Consider the following 23,928-nt stretch of genomic DNA (forward strand, 5'->3'; position numbering starts at 1 on the left):
TTAATTTGCCAGTCCTGTCCTCTTAACATAAGTAAATCTTTATAAACAATACCTTGTAATTTTGCTCCCCTTACTATTCCTTGTATTGCATGTTCCGTAATAGCCCACATTGGAATTTTAAAATTTACCTTATATGAATACTTTTTCCAAACTCTCAAAAGTGCAACCCTTAAAATATGAGATTTAAAAACCCGATCAATTTTCTTATCAAAAAATAAATAAGCATGCCATCCATAATATAAATCCCAACCCTCAACTTACACAAATTCTAATGTTGCCTTGTGCACAAACCAACTTCAGTTTGCCCTTGATACTCTCAGATTATATGAAATCCCAAATGGGGAGAGGGGATGAGACATTAAAGATAATTGTTTAAATTAAACATATGCATTAAAGTAAAATATTTATTTATTTCAGAAAATTGAGTATATGTTTGGCATTGTTGGTATTCCTGTAACGGAAATAGCAATTGCTGCACAAGCAAGTGGAATCAAATATATAGGAATGCGCAATGAACAGGCTGTAAGTATTTCCTGGGTTAATTAATGCCTCTGCTTGCTCAATAACTATTCTATGCTAAAAGCTCATTGTACTGTTACATAATCAGATAATGACAGCACAGATGTAAACATTTATTTATTGCCGAATTGCAACAGAAAAGTGGTAATTTCTACATGTCTCTTTCTTTAACAAAAGTGATATTTGCCAGCTTTCACCAAAGTATTCCTTGGAATTAGGGGAATGGTAGTCAATTTAGTGCATCTCACAGGGTTGTTGTCATAAGAAAAATGGAAGCATCATGTAAGTACTTTATTCATCGTGAATCAAACAAAAATAAAGTAGAATGAAAATCAGTTAAATCTGGACAGGATAATGCAAAACTTACATTAGGGATCAGATTCAAAGTATCCATGCTGTTGGATACAAGATGCAAGAGGGAAAAAACTGTTCAATTAAAAGTATAAAATATGCTTTATATCGGGTCTTCAAACTTGGCCCTTTTATGATTTGTGGACTTCAACTCCCAGAATTCCTCAGCCAGGCATGCTGGCTGAGGAATTCTGGGAGTTGAAGTCCGTAAGTCATAAAAGGGCCAAGTTTGAAGACCCCTGCCCTATACCATTCTGGACAACTGACTGTCCAATCTCTTCTTAACAATCTCCAGTGATGAAGGACCCACAACTTCTCAAGACAAGCCCTTCTACTGGTTAATTGTTCTAACCGCCAGGAAATTTCTCCTTAGTTCTAGGTTGCTTCTCTCCTCGATAAGAGAGGCTCCAACCCCCAAGCCCCCTTTTATATGAAGGGATGGGAGAGTTTTGGTTCTGCTCTCTGAGAGCAGAAAGACTCAAATCTGCACTAATTCAGATTTCTGCTTCTCTTCTAATCCATCGAGTATGGAAATATCCAGATATATTCCACCAGTGGAACACTTCTCTTCCACACCAGGACAATTTTTCCAGTTTGGGCACCTCTTTATTAAAGGAGAAGCTCGAATCCAAGCTAAGTGCTTGAGTATATCTTTAAGTCGAATCAACATATAATGCTTATGCCTGAAGCAGGGATGCAGAAAGAATTACCACATCTCATTTGTCTTTCCTTTCTTCTGTTATTTTCCAGGCTGGCTCTTCCATTAGATAGAGAGAATGAATCTGTAGTCACTGCTCATGGGGTGGGGAGGGAAAAAACAGACAGAAAGGTACAATGTCCTTCCCCAGGAATTCTCCCTAAATTCTTGGACTGTCCCCATTCTCTTGAATAAAGGGTGTATCAAAAAATAAAGATTGTGGCCATGACAATGCTCCACCCCAGTGTTTGCTTCTTCCTAGTCTTGGTTGCATCATCTGGTTCTTTTCTTCCAAAATACCACAAACTCTAGAGCAGCATGCCTGGCTGAAGAATTCTGGGAGTTGAAGTCCACATATCATAAAAGGGCCAAGTTTGAAGACCCCTGCTTTATATAGATAGGGTGATGGCAATGGAAATGTCAAACAAACTATCAGAGCTTTTGAATAGCTTTATGAAGTATAATTGAACAATATCTCAGAAACAGGAAAAACATATTTAATTACACATTACCTTGGTATACAGAATTATGAATTAATGTGAATAATTTGCAGTGTCACAAGTTATATTTTCCCTTTTTTCTAAGATCCCAGGAAAGATCAGGTATCTGTGTGGGAGGAGAGGGGGTCAAGAGAAATGATGGCATTTGCATGATATTACTATACAAATGCTGCAATCTATGTACTTGTATTAGACTTCAGGATGCAAGTATATAATGCCAGGATTTGTTTATAAGGAAAAAATAATGAAGAACCAGTGTTTTAGGTACCAAGGACTTAAAATTATTGGTTGGAGAAAAACAGGCATAAGAGAAGTTTGGGCAGGCATTGGCTGATATCTATCCATCTATTACTTGTATAATGACATGTATTAATATACTGAAATTTATCAGTAACAAAAATATACATGCAGATAATGGCATATTTTTGATTTATAATCAGCAAAAAGGATTTACATAATTATAAGAATAACCATTCCTGGTCCTGCAAAGTTTTATGTAGCATTTTAACTTGCCACTTGGTTTGACAATGTGTTGTCATGGCATCATGGCATGTTAAGTGCAAACAGTTTTGCCAAAGAAACACCCACTCTGGTTATCTTTAACTATTTCTCACTATATGCCATTTTATTTTTCAGAAATAGAAGGGAAATGCATAAATTACCTTCTGGTGTTTGAATTTTGATTTGTCAAAGATGTTATATAAAAAATAGTACCTGCATCCCTCAAGCCACTCACAACCATTATGTTAAATGTGATTAGCAATTTCATAACTTAACTCTTGTACTAAGTTCCATATTGTCTTCTACATGATGCTTTTTGAAATTATCAGTCCTAAGAATGTTAATATTTTGTCTCTTGCCATTTCAAATATATTTTTTTTTCACCAGCTTCTTGTATATTATGGCTAGATATACCTTCGGGTGGTGAAATCATTTCTTCTTAAAAGATATGCTTTTGGTTTATAGATTATGCAAAACACCTGAAGGATTTCTTTGTAAAGGGTATTATCATGCACCTTGTTTCAAATTTTGAGTCAACTGCAGCCTCTGAAAGGATTGGTATGGGTTCTTTAAGAATTAACCCAGGTCATTTCTTCACCATACCCACTTCACTTCATTACTAGACACTGGAGAATTGTTATATTTGTACAACACAGACAACTTGGAAAGACCCTTGAAACAGTTGCATCAAATCTATTAAAGGGAGAGTGCTTCATTTATGTCAGGCTTTCAAATGCTTTGCCTACCCTTACAAAATAGTATAGCTACTGTTTTGGTATACTACAGTCCTTCCATTCAGATTTTAATTAATGTTTCATTTTCAATAGGCTTCTTATGCAGCTTCTGCTGTGGGGTATTTGACAGCCCGGTAAGGTGACTATAAAAACTATCCTGATTGGATTCTTTGATATAATAGCCTTTCAAAATTTTGAGTACATCTAAGCTTCTTGTAATTTATGCAGCAGTTTTTCTATTAGTCCCACTACCACAACCTCAGTTTTCCATCACTGAGGATAAATCCATAACAAATGAAAAACAAAAATGAAAAAATGGTTGCTAAAAAAATGCTTTAACATTTGTACTCCTCTGAACTTGCAATCTGCAATTGATTTCATTTACATTTAAATCTACTTTAGATTTTATGGTTGTAAACAGCAGTGTAGATGAACATGTGAGTGATAACCTGCCCTTCTATCCAGTTTTCTTATTTCTTTTCTGTTTGGTTTATATATTAAAATGTTTTGACCTTCTCTTTTGTATTGAGGACAGAAAGTAGGTTTAAAATCCTTCAGTTAAATAAAAATGAAAATTTGTCTCCTTTTCAAATTAAACCTTGAGAAATGTTTGTGAATGATGCTTTTTTGCTTCAATTCAAAACCTCAGCAGCTTTTCGTTTTATTTCTAGGCCTGGAGTATGCCTTGTAGTTTCTGGTCCTGGTCTTATAAATGCTCTGGCTGGAATGGCAAATGCAAACATGAATTGCTGGTAATAAATCTGTATTTTCTCTTTTATTTCCAAGTATTGACCTGCATGTTCAAATGCCATTTATCAGGAAAGCAGATAACCATATCATATCCTCACCCTCTCACCCCATTTCCTCTCCCATTTTATTCAGTTTTAAGCAGATCACATCTATGCAGAGGAGAACACAAATATGTTTTATCCCAAGAATTAAGAATTGTCTTAATGTACTTTAATTCATTTCCTTGCGCACTTCAGTGAGTGATCTCTATGGTTTAGTTTGGATAGGACTTATAAATAACATGTTTATCTGACAAGGAAGATTACCAAACAGATTTTGCATAAAGATTTCTGTGCTTTTGTAACAAATTTTTATTAACTGTATATTGCATATAACCTTCACTTGATTTTGAGAAGTTTATAGTATCGCTTGGTGCCTCTTAAAAAAAATAAGTCATTTTTTGGTAACTGTCAAATTATCTGATAGAAATATAGGAATGTTTGCTTTAAGATAAAGGTAGTGGTTCTCTTACCATACAATTGCGCTCATTTCAAATGCTAACAAGGTCATGCTCAAAACCTACAAGCTAGGCATCAGCAATATGTGAACCAAGAACTATCAGAAGTATACGCTAGGTTTCAAAGAAGCAGAGAAACTAGAGATCAAATTGCCAACATTCGCTGGATTACAGAGAAAGCAAACGAGTTTCAGAAAACATCTACTTCTGCTTCGAAAACATCACAATAAAATAGATCACAATAAACTGTGGCAAGTTCTTAAAGAAATGGGAATACAAGACCTTATCTGTCTCCTGAGAAACCTGTATGCAAAGAAGAACAGTTAGAACAAGACATGGAATAACTGATTAGTTCAAAACAGGGAAAGGAGTAAGACAAGGCTGTATATTGTCACCTTACTTATTTAATTTATATGCAGTCTATCATGCAAAATGCTGTACTAGATGAATCACAAACAGGAATTATACGAGGACAATTCGAAAATAAACCTCTGTTTGGTTATCAGTGACAGACACTTGCAGATACAGAACTGTTATTATACACATTATTGCCCCGACGCTTGTTCTGGATGGCTTGTCTTGAGTTTTCGTAAAGTTTCACAATAAACTTTGGAACCGATGGTCAAACCATGCTCTATGAACTTCACTAGCAGTACTCCTTTGGCATCCTCACATTTGGCGGGATTTTCTATGGCACCACTTCTGGTGTGGTATTGGTTCACGATAGTGCTCACCCGCACATCGCTAGACGCAGCCAAGAACTTTTGAAGCAGTTCTGTTGGGATGTTTTTGATCACTCCCCCCCATAGCCCACATTTGGCGCCAAGTGACTACTACTAAGGAATTTTAAACCTTGTAAGACATTATGAAAAGTGCCTCAATTTGAATGATGATTTTGTCGAAAAGTAATGTAATGTTGTAGTTTTCTAATGTGTATAATAAAAGTTCCGTATCTGTGAGTGTCTGTGATTGATAACCAAACAGGTTTATTTCCAAATTCTCTCATATTTCTTGGGAGAAATATCAGATATGCAGACAATACCACTCTAATGGCAGGAAGTGAAGAGGAACTAACAAACCTCTTGATAAGAATGAAAGAGGAGAGTGCAAAAGTTGACTTGAAAACACAACATTAAAAAAGTAACATGGTATCCTGTATCATCGTTTCCTGGCAAATAGAGGGGAAGAAATGGAAGCAATTTTGTATTTTATTTTCTTGGTCTCCAACATCAACAGACAGCAGTAGAACAAACTAGTAAGACATATTTAAATCCTAATTGTTTTTCCTTACTATTTCTTCCTTCTTTTTGAATGGATGAAAAGTTCCCAAAAGACTTGATGAAACTGGTATGGGTTCCGGTACTTACAACATCCTGCCCAGGCAATAAGATATCAGCTTTAATCAAAAGTCAAAGCAAGTAATATTTAGGATTATATAACCTTTTTAGTTCACAAGTTGCTTGTTCAAAAATTAGGTGAATCAGACTCTTGTTTTTAAGGAATTAAACTTTTGTTTAATTTTTTTTAAGGCCATTGATTGTCATTGGAGGCTCCTCTGACAGAAATCAAGAAACAATGGGAGCTTTTCAAGAATTTCCACAGGTGCTCCTCTCTGTTGTTATTTTTTTCATAAAAGAATGCCTGGATACTTTAAAAAGCTCTTTTTCAACTCGGTGTTTCTCGACTATTTTAAAATGAGTGGACTTCAACTTCCAGGGAATTCTAGAGTTGCAGTCCACACCTCTTAAAATTGCCAAGGTTGAGAAATATCACTGTAGCTGATGCCCTTTAGATTGTTCTTATATCACATATTCCCCATAGAGATTTTCATATCTCAGTCAGTACTATTGATAGGCATAAAAACTAAAAAAAAGTCCAGATTGAATTGGATAAATCTTCCTGTCCCCTATTTTTATCAAAAGAATGTACTCTCTGAGCCTCTGTAATGAATATTTTACATAAAAATCAGTAAGTTTGCCATCATCAGCAAATCTTTGTCATCTCCAACTGCTTGGCTCTTTTAAAACTTTGCTTTTAGACTAAATTATTCTGTTTCTGTTTTAATGTAAATATAAAGGACAGCTCTTTTGCCTATTTTCTGATACATTATAGTGCTTTCTGATCTATTATACTGAGAGCCAGTTGTAATAGTGATTGAGTGACCTTTCTGGATCGGGACGCCCTACGCACGGTCACTCAAGCCCTCGTTGTTTCCCGCCTGGACTATTGCAATGCTCTCTACATGGAGCTCCCCTTGAGGTGCACCTGGAGGCTCCAGCTAGTTCAGAATGCGGCTGCGTGGGGGATTTTGGGGGCCTCTAGATGCTCCCATGTAACACCTCTCCTGCGCGAGCTGCACTGGCTGCCGGTGGCCTTCCGGGTGCGCTTCAAGGTGTTAGTAACAACTTTTAAAGCGCTCCATGGCAATGGACCTAGGTATTTGCAANGTAGTTTTGATTGGGTTTTGTTAGGGGTTTTATATTTTAGAGCAGGCTTTTATGTAATATTTACTGTGATTTTTATTATTGCCTGTTCACCGCCCTGAGTCCCGTAAGGGAGATAGGGCGGTATATAAATTTTAATAATAATAATAATAATAATAATAATAATAATAATAATAATAATAATAATAATAATAATAATAATTAATAATAATAATAAATAATAATAATAATAATAATAATAATAAAGGCACTGGGCTAGAAACTGGGATACTGAGTTCTAGTTCTGCAATAATACAAGGTAGCTGAGTATTTTGTGCCAGGGAAAACTGTAGGGATTTATTCTTGTGATCACCAGCAGTTGATAATCAACCCACCTTCCCCTCCAAAAAATAAACATTAAGCAGATATACTCCTAACTTTTCATTAGTCTCCTCCCTAGCTGCTCTCATGCGTACCTTAAGTTTCCCCTGGAACAGTTTTGGAATATTGGTGCATTAGTGATATTAAGACTTTGTTCCATTAAGTAAACAATTATATAATTAAATATAATCCAGTGTCATTTGCCCCACATATGGCCAAATGCTATTAATTTTATTTATTAGTTCAGCTTACATGGATGCTTGTTCATCTTTTTGGACTGTTTGAGTTTTTAACTATAAAATAACTTCGCTTTCTAATTTTTCAAATGATCAAAACTTTTGAAATGGCAATGCTGTACATTTTACAAATCATAACCTTTTGTGTTAAGAACAGATTTATGCAAGTGTAGTTGGAAGAGTACCTCTGCAAAGCATTGCAATAGCCCCCTGATTTTCATTATTATTTTTGGGTAGAAATATGATGTGATTGGATGGATTGTTCAGCTGATCAGATCCTGTTGTAAAATCATATTGTTATTTAAAAAATAATAATGTATGTTTTCGTTTCCAGGTTGAAGCATGTAGGCTTTATAGCAAATTTTCTGTCAGACCAAGCAGTCTAGAAGCTATTCCTGCAGTTATTGAGAAGGTAAAAGATAAAAATTAGCAATATTTAACTCTTTCTCATACAGCTCTTTATGGCACAAATAGCATTGGAAAATTGTCATATGGCTGGTGGTGCTTGAATAAATGAATCGGTTTAGTTATTTATATTTCAGAATACATCATCAGATCACATCCAACTTTAAAAATGGCCAGTACCTTTTAAAATGTTAATGTTGTATGTTAATATTATTTCATAAATAAGTTAGCTATGTAATTTTATACAATATAATGATGATAATAATTTATACACACACATATTCTCTTACCTTATAGTATATTAGTATATACTAATGTGATAATTGTTTCGTCAATCAGTAATTGATTGACAAAATCATCCGTCAATTGCTAAAGGCAGTTTTACTGGAACAGCTTACATTCTGCAACGATGCCTTTAACATCATCAAACAACAACATCTGCCTATCTCAGATCCTTGGGAAGGACTCAATAGGTAGATAAAAATGTAAAATCCAGTCTAAACATCTGGTTGAAACCAACCATGATAATAATAATGTCATAAACCAGCAGTGCTGGACCCAGAGGTTATCAGCAATTTAGAAAATCTGTACAAAATCTGTTCAGATGGAAACTAATTCATTAGAGAAGCCTGGGGATCATGCTTATCTAGTTATCTGGGAGCAGTTTGAACCTGGTGCCCCCTAAGGAAGTAGACAAGGTCCTTGAAGTGGTTAAGATTGAAGATTAAAAGTGCAAATAATGATACACAAACATTTCTGAAGCATACAAGTCTATTTCTGTTAGCTTCTGTTAAAGTTACATTTTGCATAGAAATGATGTATAAGGATCCTTACGCTACTATAGAGCCTTTGCTCCAGGAATCCTTAAATGAGCCTCTAATTCCATTTACATTTTGAGGAGGAAGTCCCTGTAATAGCATGGCTATGCTACTATCCACAATCCCAAGATAAAAAAGAGAGAAGCCCATTTTGAAGAGATATCTATCTAGGAGTCAACATTTGTTGTAGAATTCAGCCAGGGATTTTAATTTGATGACTCTAAGTCTATCTGTTCATAGAATTAAATAGACCGGGGATATGCCCACTTATAGATTGAATCCAACAGTTATTAATTCTTCAGTAGACGGATGTTCATTTTCTCCATTGTTTACTTAATGCATTTTTATCAATAAGGGCTGGTGTAATTAAAAATAAAATAGAATTCTTAATTATGATTACTGCCATGTATTTTATCTTGTGACTTCTCTAACCAATCTAGGCTGTCAGAACCAGTATTTATGGACGCCCAGGTGCCTGCTATATTGACATACCTGGAGACTTTGTAAATCTGACCATAAAGAAAAGCTCTGTCAAGTGAGTTGTTACCACTATGAATAGCAAATCATTTCTACTGATAATGTTGCGATACTTTTACTATATTTGTGGTTTCTCATGAGTTGTACCCTTAATAAAGATAAATATTTTTTTTTATAAAAAGTTTTTTATTTATAATACAGTTAAAACAAAGATGGACATAACACAACATTCCAGTATAAATATTTCTAACAATTTGTTCCTTTTCATACATATAATTCTTGATCTCTATATATACGTACATATATATTTTTCTATCAATACAATATCTAATTTGTATCTCTATATACTAACATACAATTATATATGTTTCTATCTTAACACTAGCTTATAACCCAAACAGTCCTTCTTGATTCACACCAATAATAAAATTTGTCCTAGATTTCAAAATAATCTGACTCTGTCTTGTCCTTCATTTCCATTGTGAGCCTATCCATATCCGCAAACGATAGAATTTTGCATAGAATCTCTTCTTCTGTTGGAATTTCTTTATTCCTCCAGTTTTGTGCATACGCCAGTCCAGTAGCCGTGAAGATATGTAGCATCAAATAAAATATCCCTTTATCGTATTTCTGTGTGGTTATGCCTAATAAGAAGAGTTCTGGTTTTAACTCTATCTCTACTTTGGCCACCTCCTACAAAGAAAATCTCTACAAAATGTTCTATAGATGGCACCTCCCACCCACAAGGTTAGCTAAAATGGGTCCAAATTTTTCTTCCACATGTTGGAAATGTAAATTGGCAAAAGGGACCTATTACCATATGTGGTGGGAGTGCCCAAAAGCCCGTGAATAAAGGTAAATATTGACTCTACAAATTACCATAACAAAATATTTTCTGATGTGAGAAACTTTAAAGAAATATAAGGCAGATGCATCAAAAGATTGTAACCAACTGGTCCCATCCAACGTATTCTAACTTTTAAAATTTATTCTTCGACAAAATTTTATAAAGAAATTATTTAGAATGTAAGATAAAACAATCGATTATTTAAATGAATGTTCAGTTCCATGAGTGATTCAAATGTAGAAATGCATCCTTAAGAACAATTAAATGGGATTTAGTGGTAACCCATTGCTTAAATAAGACACTTCAGATTTTGAAAGGGATGTCAGGATCTCCAAATCCTATGCCACATCCAGGGTTTTACAAGGGAATTGCCAGGGCATAGGCAGATGTCTCAATCAAAAGTGTGATTTCTTCCCAAGCATGCCCATTTTTTAAAATAAGATTTCTTAAGATGAAAACAGGTATGCTACAAAAATGCCAGCATATGAACCATTTTTCCTTTAGAACCAAAATGTATTTCTACATTAGGACAAAGTTTCTCATACCTTTAAGGTACAATTAAGGAAGGGAAGTTAATCTTCTTTCAGATATGTAGACAATTGTCACATGAATCTTCATCAGTTTGAGAGCCAACACTTATAGTTCATCAGTTGAGAGCCATTTTTGCTTTTCAATTGCTATATCTTATATTTCCTTGAAAACTTTACAGCAACTTTCCTACTTTTTATTGGTCGATATTATATTAGAGGCAGTAATGTATCTTTTGCTTTTGATCTTGTTCCTTGAGAATAAATGTGAGAGAACCCATGTAAAGAAGCATTTGAAAAAAACTAGCCAGAAATTAAAGGAATATAATTTTTAACTGGTTGAAAATGAACAAAAAAGTGAAATCATCATATTCTAATCATATAAAAGAAATTTATTTTTATAGAAATTAGTGTCCACAGGCTCTTTTCTGTCTATGCCTGCCCATATGCTATGAAACAAAATATATAATTTGCCTCTAAATGCAATTTGTTATAAGATTTCTGCCTATGTATTAAAAAGACCTTATTACAGAGTAAGCATTTATAAATACACAAAATGCTAGCTTTATTTTTGAAGATTGATGTTATTTTTGTTCTTTCCACAACTATCTATCTACTTTGCTACAATGGAGAATCACACCCTGTAAATTGGCTTACTTCTCTCACTTGCTCTGGTAAAAGTTAAGTCACTTTCAAACTGATCTCAACTGATTTCACTTTTTTTGTTTTCCTTTAATTTCTGGCTAGTTTTTTTTCAAACTAATCTCAACTTGTGATGAGTACGGGCAGATATCCATATTGTGGGCTTGGTAACAATATAAAAGTGGTTTGCCATTGCCACCTTGCTTAGTCTACATTTCATTTCTGCAGCAACACATTCTACATTATCAGAAAGTATTTTCTATTAGTATTTGCCAGGTGACAAGGAGGTGATTGTCACCTTAACAATACAGGTAATCCTCGACTTACAACTATTTATTTAATGAATGTTCAAAGTTACAATGGTACTAAAAAGTAATCTATGACTGGTTTTTACTGTTGCAGAATTCCCCTTGACACTGTAAGGGAGTGTTGCTCTCTGACTCTTAGAAATGATTTTGGTCCTGCCTATCAAAATGAGTAGGAGGAACAACCTAATTTTCAGGATACTTCCATTCACTATAAAAAAATATGCTTCATAGTAAGCCAGTGTTTCATTTTGGTGGAGATACAGTATGTTCACATCAGTTGTTCCTCATAATAATAGCCTGAAATTATAATATACAAATTAAATAATTGCTTAATGGTTCTGTTGTTTATTCCAGATCTTTTTTGATAATTAGTTTTTTATTCTGTCTTACAGGTACATTGACTGCTGTCCAGCACCTCCTATCAGTATGGCTGAAGAGATGACCATTTCTAAAGCAGTTTCATTAATTTTACATTCCAAGAAACCACTTTTAATTATTGGCAAAGGTAGTCCTATTTCAGTCCTATCAAAACAAAGACGAAACTGCAAAATATAATAATTGAAGTGTTTCTTTCCTTGTTATATTGTTTAGTCTATTTATAAAATAAGTTAATAAATTCTTTTGTTTTTTGAAATTAAAATGTCCCAGGGATTTATTTTGATTTTGCCTAATGAACAAAATATAATAACTTTATCTGAAACTGTTTGGTTGCCGTAGTTTTATACAAAGTAAAAGTAAGCATCTTTTTTTAGAAGTTGTAGTTTTAAAATTATTTTAACTTTGAATACGATGATAATTCAGGGATATCACCAGAGTGGATGGGAAGTAAAAATATTTTTTTAAAAACCAGGATTGCCTCAAAATATAATTGATAGACTTTCTAGGTAGTAACATACCTATTTTAGAATTTAATTTAGAGGGAGGGAAAATATTATAAATATGATTGTCCCATCTTGGCAGCATAGTTTAGGGAGGGTACAAAAAAGGGATCTTGATAGCTGCATAGACTTGACATTTACTACACCTTTGCAAAGGGAGAGACTATTAGAAATCTGTTTTGCTATAAAAATGATGCCAGGTGATTGTATAATTAAAGATGCTTAATTATTATTTTAACTAAAGGGCTTGCTCAAAATGTATAGATTTTTATTTTGAATTCTTGCATGTTGTCAGATCAACAATTTTGATTGTAGCATTCACTTTCTTTTTATAGGACAGTTTTAATTGAAAACACAAAACTAGTCATTATGGGAAAATAAATAATTTTTGCAATCACAATAAAATATTGTAAACTTTTAAAGTTTAATACTTCTGCAAATAAACAGTATTCTATGTTAAAAGATTATCCTTTTGTATGCAAGACTTTATTAAGGCCAATCTGCATATTGTTATTTTTTCTAACATTCAAATGAAGGTATAAGTGGTTCTCAACAAAATCATCAGTAAAAAGTGTTACTTGGTCAAGGATTGATAAGAGTGCTGAATTAGTGTCATGGAGCCTTTTATGACGGTGGTATGTCTCTTAGGTGCTGCTTATTCACGTGCTGAAAACAGCATCAGGAAATTGGTGGACCAGTGTGGGCTTCCATTTTTGCCTACGCCAATGGGGAAGGGAGTTGTTCCTGACAATCATCAGTATTGTGTGGCTGCAGCCAGATCTAGGTAAATACACAAACTGAGTCTTTCCTTCCAACTTTTGAAATTAAAGGTAAAGAGCATAATATCATTATTACAAGAGCCAAAATAACATAATGGTAAAGACATTAACGTCACATTGGGGAGATAACTTACTCAATAAACCACAATTAAACAGTGTACAGCAGTGATGGCGAACCTTTTACAGACCGAGTGTCCAAACCGCACCCAAAACCCACTTATTTATCACAAAGTGCCATGGCCGCATCAGCATTATGGTGCCCTCGGGGGGCAGGGAGGCGCCTCTGAGTGCCGCCTCTGGCACGCAAAACCCGGGGGCACAAAAATGGCCCACCATGCTGCAAGGTGCAAAAATGGCCACCACCACGCTGCGGAGTGCAGATACAAGGCACTGCATCACGCAAGAACGGGGCATGGCTAGTAAGTATGCAGTCACTAGTCCCGCACCATTTGCAGCACGTGTGTGCTTGCAGCCCCCTGCGCACATGCATGCATGTAAAATGCTTCCCCCTCCCTTTTCTTCCAGTCCACCAATTGACAATGGTTGGTGACCTCTGCTCTACCACCTCTATTTGAACTTGCTAGTCGGCCGCTTTGCCACCTTTGTGCTGGATGGGGCTCCTGCTCCAGGCGGCGGTGGCAGCCTAATGGACTTGCTGCTGGGGGCGGTGACGCGCGTGCCAACAGAGAGGGCTCTGAGTGCTGCCTCTGGCACGCGTGCCATAGGTTCGCCACCACTGATCTACCGTATCAATTTAGGGGAGGTAGGAATCATTCCAAACCTCACAGCTGTTAATATTTTGGAGTGCTAAAGAGCAACATTCAGTTATAATGATTAAAGAACACAAAATTTTAATTGTTAAGATCTATTCTGTACATTTTTAATATATATGAAAATAGTTTAATTGATTTCCTTTCTTTTTAATGACCAGGGCACTACAATATGCTGATGTGATAATATTACTTGGTGCCAGATTGAATTGGATTCTGCATTTTGGACTTCCACCAAGGTTTCAGCCAGATGTAAAAGTTATTCAGGTATTCAGACAAATCTCCTTTTAGACACATTCCAGAGCTATGGTTTTAAATAAGGTGCTTTTCAAAGGTAGTTAGATTACAATGCCCAAAATGTTCAATGCAATTTTCCATGTTTGCTGGGGATTTGGGATTTATAACATATTTGGAAAGCAGCATTTGGACGAGGAAGTCTGGTGTAGCCTGAGTGTATAATCAGTGCAAGATTTACTGGAGATAGGATAAGTGAAAAATAATATAACATCAGTTTAAAAACTTTTTAATCCTCCAAGCCAGAGGTCCCCAACCTTTTGGGCACCAGGGACCAGTTCCGTGGAGAAAGGTTTTTCCGCGGAACAGAGAGTGCATGGTTTTGTGTGCTGCCTGCATCCCACAGATGGGGCTTTGCTTGTTTGTGCGGATCGGTTGCTGGCATGCCACGGACCGGTATTGGTCCACGGACCAGGTATTGAGGACCCCTGCTCCAAGCACATCTGCAAAAGCATAGTTCCTGATGTGAGCAAGAGTCTGTTTAATTGAATTTTTTCTTGAAAAAGAGTTTCCTCAAGGTGCTTTAGAGACAAATTTTATTTGCCTTTCTGGCTTTCTCTGCCCCTTGGTTGAGTTTCATCTTTTCTTTTTGCTTGCTTTTAGAAGCAATTTGTCTTATCGAACCTGAGGTTTTTATGTGAAATATGTAGTAAATCCTAGGCAAAAGGAGAAAGTTAACAACTAAAGGGAAACAAATAGTTCATTTTTTCTTTGTTCTGAAATAAAAACTGAAGCCCTGGTGTTTAAGGAAAACTTTTATTGCTTAAATCGCCATTTATTTATTTTGCAAACAGATTATTTGTTTACTTCTTTGCTTTATTGGTGTTATTTCATAGGTAGATATTTGTGCTGAAGAGTTGGGAAACAATGTGAAACCTGCTGCAGCCTTGTTGGGAGACATAAAAGCAGTGACTGAGCAGGTAACATGCTTTCTTATGTAAGTGCCATCTTCTGTTGGCTGGATGTAGGAGCTGGGTTGAAGAATTTGATTGAAAATCATTTTGGTTGACAAATTGTCAATAATCTGGCCAAATATGCACCAGTACAATGTAAACTGTAACAGTACCTTTTTAAAGCTAACAATTTTTGTACTACAGGTTAAGAGATGAAATATTATTATACGATATTATTATATATTATATCATATCCATACTATATATTTATTATCTGTAAGCATATTGCTATATTCTTAGCTTTTAGATGAAATTAAAAAGAAGCTATGGAAATATCCTTCAGATACAGATTGGTGGAAAGATCTTCGAGCCAAAATGCAGACCAATGAGGCAACATCTAAGGTATTATTAATGATATGTGTCAGGAAGGAGTTTGGCTTTAAAAAAAAAGGTCTTGTGGCATCTCAAATGTTAATAAATGTATTATTGCAAAGCATATTTCAGTATTATCCAGAGCTATAAGCATGAATACATCTATGCTGGAAGAGATGTAAACTAGGAGGTCAGAAGAAATTAAATGAAGATTGAGGTCATTTATACATACAAACACACACTTCTCTGAAAAAGCATTTCCCCTTCAGATTTTCTGGATTTTTTTTTATATATGTTCTCCAAGCCTCTTGTGCATCTTACTAATATATAGGACTCTGCTTAAATAAATAGCACCTTGGTTGTTTTTTTTTAAATTAACTATAGCAATCTCATATGCAATGTACCAGGATGCAAAAGTTATCATACTCACACAGTTTAGTCAGTTCAATTAAAAGAATGGCTAGGGCCAATTTTACAAGTACATCATTAAACAAAATCATTCCGAAGGTATGACCTAAAATCAGCCAGGTTCCCAGCATGAATCCCAGAACAGTATCCTGGGATCTGTGGCCTGCCTTAACTTCAAAAAAATCAGCATCACTTCATGATTTCTTAAAGACATTTGTCATGGAGAATGGACCAGCACTCCCACATAGGATGTTAGAAACTAATAACTAATTACAGGAATTGTTTGACTGCAATTAGTGCAATTGAAATTTGTGGAATCAGTTACTGAATCCAATGGGTTGATTTTACTTCTGCACATTGGCTTATTGACAACTGGATTACTTCTATGAACAAAATAAAGCCAACATTAAACTTGGTTTTATTTATTTACTCAGATTCCCTTGGTAGTCAGAGATTCAAATGGGAAAAACATATAAACATTCATAAAATGCAAAATTCTGGTTTTGTATTCTATATTTTCAGAAGCAGTTGAGCCAATAGATCTTTAACATCATTCATTTTCTCATTCATTTAAGGCACTATCAGCAGAAAAACAGTTGCCAATGAATTACTATACAGTATTTCACCATGTGAGGGAACTTTTGCCAAAGGACTGTATTCTGATCAGTGAGGGAGCAAATACAATGGATATTGGGCGCACCATGCTCCCAAATTATCTTCCTCGGCACAGGTAAATATATATTAGTTTCCTTCTGAGTAAATATTTTGGCAATTTGTACTCAATTTGCTTGAAAAGACAAATTAAGATAATTTATATTTATGTTCCTGATATTAGCACATGTTGATGAACATATTATTTATTTCACTTTGCATTTTTTCCTACACACTTTATCACCCAGATAAAGTTCTTAGATAAATACAAACATAAAATGAAAATATGTATATCATTCTTGTTATGGCAATAGGGAATTGGAGAAAAGTACTGTTTCTTATGAGGAATAGATTTTTTTCCCCACCATCAGGTTACACGATTAAAAATTCCCTACAAAATAATATGTGTTTTATTAGTTAAATAAATGGAACTAGCCTTCCGCAAATGAAAAGATTTGTTCCATCAGACTTTTAATTCAACAGAGAATTTCTAGAACAGTGGTGGCAAACCTATGGCACGGGTGCCAGAGGCGGCACTCAGAGCCCTCTCTGTGGGCACGCGCACCATCGCCCCAGTCCTAGGCCGTCAGCTGGGTTTTATAAAACCTTTTCGCTTTAGGCCTCCGCCACCGTGTGCAAAAAAAAAAAAAGGTTCAGTCAATTTCAACTTCTCGCAGGAAAAAAAGATCTTGCATAGTTGGAATTGATTGATTGAACTTTTTAGTCCCACCCAGTCTGCCGTTACCACCGCAGCCACCCCCACCCAATGGGCCACACCCACCCGGCACTCGACGATGCATAAGTGGGTTTTAGGTTGCAGTTTGGGCACTCAAACTCTAAAAGGTTCGCCATCACTGTTCTAGAACATATAAATTTTCTTTCCCACCCATTTTCCTTTCCAAAAACTATAACTTTCAAAATTTTATCTGAAAGATTGGAGGATCTTCCAGAACAACCTGAAAGGTGAACCAGTTTTGTATGCTCCCACCTTAAGAATTTATATCCAGAATCAATAAAAAAATTACTTCAAATCAAATTTATTTACTTATTCTTTGAATGGAAACTTCAGCAAATTCATGTAGATGAAGCAGGTTTTATTTGGATGTCCAAAAAACTAATAGTAACAGTAACTTTTAATTTGATAATTTAATCTTGGTTCAGTTGATCTAGATCCATCTACAGCAGACTTTCACCAATATGTTTTATATGTGTATAAAATGAAGCAGTGCCAATCTTGTTTATAATGAATCTGGTGATAATCTTCAGCAAAACAAATTCTCTAGAACAGGTATATCAGTATGATGTAAACTGAAACAAGTTCTGTTTTTAAAAACCTAAAGCACACAGTCTTTTCATTAGATGAAGAATACATTGTGAGTAATATTTTTATTTGGTAATCAAGCAGTACAATTAATTCTCAGATTATGATGGTAAGTGGGATTGGAAATTTCCTTGCTAAGCCACGTGGTTATAAAGCATAATGTCACATTGTTTAGTAGTGGCAGTCCTGGTTGCCATTGTAATCCCAGGATTGTGCAGATTGTTAAGTAGGAAGAGGGAGTTCCAGACAAGGAGTGTGGGGGTGAATACAAGTACCACAGACAGGTACTATATGCATGAGTGCTGTAGGGCGTGTATGGGTGCTGTGGGCAGATGCTAGGGAGCACAGGATAGCTGGCAGGAGCTGTGGGGAATGCTGCAGCAGACATATGTCAGGGATTGTAGATGGGTGAGAGGTGCTACAGAGTGCAAGATCTCTGGGATTTCATACTCCGTAGAAGAGTCTTTGAGAGTAAAAGTTGTGGGAGCAACTAGCAATCTTCCCCATCAGCTTCTTTATTGACTTTGCTTATGCATAGCTGGCAGGGAAAGTCGCAAATGGCGATCATGTAACTGTAGCTACGTCATACTCACAAGATGGGTACCCAAATGCCTAGATTGCTAGGGTCCACTAGCTCAGTTTAATCAGCATGAGCTTTAAAATTTCATAATTCAACTTGAAAGCAAGCAGTAAAAAAAAAATGTGTTATGATTAACAGACCATGGAAAAACTTTGTACTGCTGTTCTGCGAGCATAATAAAAATTATCTATTTATTTATCTAGAAGAGCTTTGTTCGTGTCACAAGCCCAGCATTTATTAATTATGTATAAACCAATATTATTCATCAGTATATATATTTATCTGGTATTTCTAAAGACATTCTGTATATTCTTAGGAAGTTATGATAATGGATATGAATTAAGAAACCTCCAACAGAAATCATGCTATGATGAAAAATATAGTAACTTCTTTCTTCCTTGCAGGCTGGATGCTGGTACCTTTGGGACAATGGGAGTTGGACTTGGTTTTGCAATTGCAGCTGCTATAGTTGCTAAAACCTGTAATCCTGAGCAACGAGTGATCTGTATAGAAGGTGATAGCGCCTTTGGTTTTTCTGGTATGGAAGTGGAGACTATTTGCAGGTAAAACTTTTGTACTGTCAGATTTTATTTCAAAACAAAAGTGAAAACTTTTTGCTGTACAAAGTGAGAGTTTCTACCACATTATAGTGTTAGAAAAATTTCCTCCAAATGGAAATGTTCCTTTTTATTAATCACTGTAGGCATAACTTGCCAATCATTATAATCATAATCAACAATAATGGAATATACACTGGCTTGGACTCAAAGACTTGGAAGGATATGCTGAAGCTTGGAGAACCTTCTATGTGGTAAGTACTTTGGTGTTGACTTTGATTAGTCTTTAGAATATTTTAACTTCTTGCCCTTACAAATTTGATGTTGTACTTAAAGCTTTAAAAGCTATATACAATAAAATAGAATTATTTCAATTTCATCAAACTCTAATAAGATAAATGAAATAAGGGTGAGTGCCATGTTATACTACTTTTCACACTAACTAAGATTATCTGTGCTACATATAGCAGTAGTACCCACCCACCCACCCAAAAAATCTGCTTTGTTGTGGTCGTCCTTCTAGATCAGTGTTTCTTAAATTTGGCAGCTTTATCTGAGAAATTCTGAAAGTTAAAGTCCGCACATCCTAAATTTCCAAGTTTGAGAAACAGTGACTTAGATGCTTTCAAGTAGAAAGTCCACATTTCCTTTCTGTGCTGGCCATACTAGCTTGAGCAGTTGAACTTTCAAAAATTCTGGAGCATCCCGGAACACTCCTCCTATCTTCTGGAAGAAAAGATGGTCATGTTTTTTTTTAAAATTGGGAGAGTTCCTCTCCTACTGGAAAATGGAAAATAAAATAAAATGATGCTATCATTAAGAAAGGAAAACCCTGGAATGGGGTATACTTTGCATTCCTACCATTTCTAATCATTGTCACTATTGCAGTGGTGAAATATTACCCTGCATCTAACTGTTTTTAGGTATCCCTGTCTAAGGTCTTGAGCTTTTCCAAACAGCCTTTGGGAATTCAGAAATGTGTAGTCCACTCCTTCTGGAGGACACCAAGTTGGAGAATGCTGATGCTAGTCTGGCCTAAACAAGGAAAAAGTTTGCGTAAATGGAAAGTGGAGAAGATGATAGTGCTTATATAAGTTAAAATCTAAGCATGGAAAAGATGCACATCAAATAACAACAACAACAACAACAACAACAACAACAACAACAACAACAACAACAACAACAACAATAATAATAATAATAATAATAATAATAATAATAATAATAAAGTTGGAAGGGACCTTGGAGGTCATCTAGTCCAACCCCCTGCTCAGGCAGGAAACCCTATACCATTTCAGACAAATGGCTGTCCAGTCTCTTCTTAAAAACTTCCAGTGTTGGAGCATTCACCACTTCTGGAGGCAGGTTGTTCCACTGGTTAATTGTTCTAACTGTCAGGAAGTTTCTCCTTAGTTCTAGGTTGCTTCTCTCCTTGATTAATTTCCATCTGTTGTTTCTTGTCCTGCCTTCAGGCGCTTTGGAGAATAGCTTGACTCCCTCTTCTTTGTGGCAGCCCCTGAGATATTGGAACACTGCTATCATGTCCCCCCTCATCCTTCTCTTCATTAAACTAGACATACCCAATTCCAGCAGCCTTTCCTTATATGCTTTAGCCTCCAAACCCCTGATCATCTTTGTTGCTCTTCTCTGTACTCTTTCTAGAGTCTCAACATCTTTTTTACATCATGATGACCAAAACTGGATGCAGTATTCCAAGTGTGGCCTTACCAAGGCAGTGTAAAGTGGTATTAATACTTCACGTGATCTTGATTCTTTCTCTCTGTTAATGCAGCCCAGCACTGTGTTGGCCTTTTTGGCAGCTGCAGCACACTGCTGGCTCATATTTAAGTGATTGTCCACTAGGTCTTCGAGATCCCTCTCACAGTTACTACTATTGAGCAAGGTACCCCTATACTATACCTGTACATTTGGTTTTTCTTGCCTAAATGTAGAATCTTACTTTTTTCACCATCGAATTTCATTTTGTTAGATAGCGCCCAGTGTTCGAGTCTGTCCAAATAAGTGCTACAGTTAATGCTTCTGATAAAGAAGAATATTTGTCACTTAAAATTTGAAAGGGGTGTGTGTGTTCTTCTTAATGCTTCCATTGCAAAAGAACTTCCATTCTGAGAACTTTATTAAAAAATTCAACTGAAACTTAAAAAACTATTAGAGAGCCTTATTGAAGTCATCCAGAATGCTTTAAAACTGAACAAAAGAGATCAAATGGCTGTTTCTCCCCCACTGGGATTTCTTCTTCAATAAGATCCTGTTTTAATATGCTCATAGTAATTAATTGGGTCCTGAGCAATTTCCCTGGGGCATTGGGAAAATGAAGTTCTACTTGTTTAGCAAATTAACAATGACTTTTAATGATGTTTGATTTCCTGCTTAGGACTCTTAACCCACTATCCTAAGCCAAATCTTTTTACTTAATTTCAGTGCACCTCCAGTGGCTTTGTTGCCAGATGCTCGCTATGAGCAGATTATGTCTGCCTTTGGTGGCAAAGGGTACTTTGTACAAACTCCAGAAGAATTAGAAGCTGCCCTGAAAATAAGCTTAGCAGAAAAACTTGTGCCTTCTCTCCTTAATGTCATGATCAACCCACTGTCAGACAGAAAGAAACAAGTAAGTATTTGTGAAATTTGTTGTTCTTGACTTAGTAACATTAACATTACTTCTATTATTTGGCCAGTCCTGAAGAATAGATCAGGACATCTCCTTTATTAAACGTTTATAAAATGATTGAGGTCTAGAAGGTTTTTCGGTATATTCTTGAACACTACAGTCTACTGTACCTTGTGTCTCTATAACATTTCTTATGGTTTCTTACCTGAAATGTTGAGTATTGCTACTCCTTTGTATTCTCAGGATTTTCAGTGGCTGACCCGTTCTAACATGTAAGAGAAGATGAAAAGCCTGGATGCAAAATGCCTATGTAAACTCAGCAGATTCCAAAGGATAATTACAGTTACAAATTGAACGATCATGTTGATTACCATGTGTAAGGAAAGATTGCTAATTACATACAGACCTACATTTTGCCATTTTGGGAGACAAAAGACATCTAGCTGGTAGCTTCTTTCTTTTTCCACTGCTTGCATCAATTTATGAATGCATATACTTTAATGCCTGCCCCAGATCTTAAAACCAAGAAGTACATAACATATTGATTTATCTTTGCTTTTTATATATTTTTACAGCATAGGAATGCAACAGAGCCTTCTTTGTGTCTTTCATTAGAGCAACCTTCCCAAACTATATACCATCTAGATCAGGGGTCCCCAACTTGTGAGCCGCGGCCCGGTACCGGGCTGTGGCCTATTGGCCACTGGGCCGCAGGAATGGCTGGCAAATGCATGCATCGCACCCCACTTGCACTGGTGCTGCCGCATGGGCACTAGCTAGCGGCCCATTTGCACATATGTGTGGGTACCCTTGCTGCCATGTGTGTGTACGGCTTGCTTATGCATGCGCACGCGCTAGCACCACTGCCGTGTACATGCCCGTTTGCGTATGTACGCGCAGGTGCATGCACACATTTCCCTACTCCTCCCTTTCCCTCTGGGGCCCCAACCTGGAAAGGTTGGGGAGCTTTGATCTAGATGTATGATTTAACTCCTGTTGAAATCAATAGTTGCTTAAATCAGCATACTGATTCTAATTGTTGCACTTTTAGAATCCTGAATAAATATTTGTTTACAATTAAATCACCTTGTTCTTTCTGTCACTTTTATTCTTGCATTTTTATCTATGTTTATGTTTTAATTTATTTTGCAGTATGCTTTAATAATTATTGTGTATCACTGACTATGTAAGGTGGGCATACATTTAAAAATAAAAAAAAATAAGTCTTATTGTTATGAATCTTCTTACAGATATCATACAGAAGTTAGCAAAAACCTGAAACCAAATAAATTATTATATGAAAGTATTTGATTAATTTATACTTTAGTACTAAATATTTTGTGTGTTTTAATCTGGAAAGATGTTGGATATGTTTTAATTCCAAACCTGCAATTTATGACATACCCATTTTGTACAAATCTTTTTGAAATAAATCTTTCTTCAAAGCCAAGGTAAGATCACCAGAGGGCGCCATTTATTCAAGACTCTTTTAAAAGTAAAAAAATGCACTAATCTATTTGCTGTTTTTAAAGAAAATGTTTGTTTGGGCAAGGAAAAAGTAATTGAATCATAATTTGATAGTGCTAATATCTGTTCTGTATTTTGATTATTATTGTAGGCAAAAGGAAAAGGGGACGGCAGAGGATAGGTGATTAGATAATGTCATTGATGCAATGAACATGAATTTAGGCAAACTCTAGGACACAGTGGAGGACAGGGGGCCTAGGGTGCTATGGGTCATGGGGTGCCAAGAGTCGGGCATAACTTAGCAACTGAACAATAACAAAATTTTGATTATTGATGATTGATTTAAAAGTCATAGCTATTTTTAAAATATATGATAGATATATTGTTTGGATGAAATAATAGTTTAACTCTCTATTCAGGCTTGTTGAGAATATTGTGTAAAGAAGAAAAAAAACAGACTATTTTTAGAGGTATAAATCAATTAATAAAATGCATACTATTTTTAAAATTGTGAAACCTGAAATTTTAAAAATTAGGTAATGATATTTTAATGTGTTTAACAGTGTAGTTTTATGTATGAAGAATTTTGAAATGTTCTTAATTTATGACAAATGCTAAAACTCCAGATGCGTTCTGGCTTGGCTGCTGACCAATTAAATTAGAAATTGGTGAAGATTCTCATCAGATTTGGTACCATTTCTCATAGATTAATCAAAT

The 23,928-nt window shown here is 35.6% G+C and overlaps 1 protein-coding gene across 1 annotated transcript in view; it reads left to right on the forward strand.

Moving 5' to 3' along the window:
• Nucleotides 1-22,311, forward strand: part of HACL1 (2-hydroxyacyl-CoA lyase 1) — a 24,923-nt gene extending 2,612 nt beyond the window's left edge. Inside the window, exons 2-17 of the mRNA XM_015810749.2 lie at nucleotides 418-522; nucleotides 3,396-3,436; nucleotides 3,974-4,054; nucleotides 6,078-6,150; nucleotides 7,923-8,000; nucleotides 9,252-9,346; nucleotides 12,005-12,117; nucleotides 13,139-13,274; nucleotides 14,201-14,306; nucleotides 15,170-15,253; nucleotides 15,527-15,628; nucleotides 16,582-16,736; nucleotides 18,963-19,121; nucleotides 19,262-19,369; nucleotides 21,558-21,744; nucleotides 21,988-22,311. Of these exons, the coding sequence (XP_015666235.1) occupies nucleotides 418-522; nucleotides 3,396-3,436; nucleotides 3,974-4,054; nucleotides 6,078-6,150; nucleotides 7,923-8,000; nucleotides 9,252-9,346; nucleotides 12,005-12,117; nucleotides 13,139-13,274; nucleotides 14,201-14,306; nucleotides 15,170-15,253; nucleotides 15,527-15,628; nucleotides 16,582-16,736; nucleotides 18,963-19,121; nucleotides 19,262-19,369; nucleotides 21,558-21,744; nucleotides 21,988-22,020 (1,656 nt within the window). The 3' untranslated portion in view covers nucleotides 22,021-22,311. The remainder of the gene's footprint in view (nucleotides 1-417; nucleotides 523-3,395; nucleotides 3,437-3,973; nucleotides 4,055-6,077; nucleotides 6,151-7,922; nucleotides 8,001-9,251; nucleotides 9,347-12,004; nucleotides 12,118-13,138; nucleotides 13,275-14,200; nucleotides 14,307-15,169; nucleotides 15,254-15,526; nucleotides 15,629-16,581; nucleotides 16,737-18,962; nucleotides 19,122-19,261; nucleotides 19,370-21,557; nucleotides 21,745-21,987) is intronic.
• The last annotated feature ends 1,617 nt before the right edge of the window (nucleotides 22,312-23,928 follow it).

Source organism: Protobothrops mucrosquamatus, unplaced genomic scaffold, assembly GCF_001527695.2.
Source record: "Protobothrops mucrosquamatus isolate PMUCROS unplaced genomic scaffold, P.Mucros_1.0 scaffold18, whole genome shotgun sequence".
Taxonomy (NCBI): domain Eukaryota; kingdom Metazoa; phylum Chordata; class Lepidosauria; order Squamata; family Viperidae; genus Protobothrops; species Protobothrops mucrosquamatus.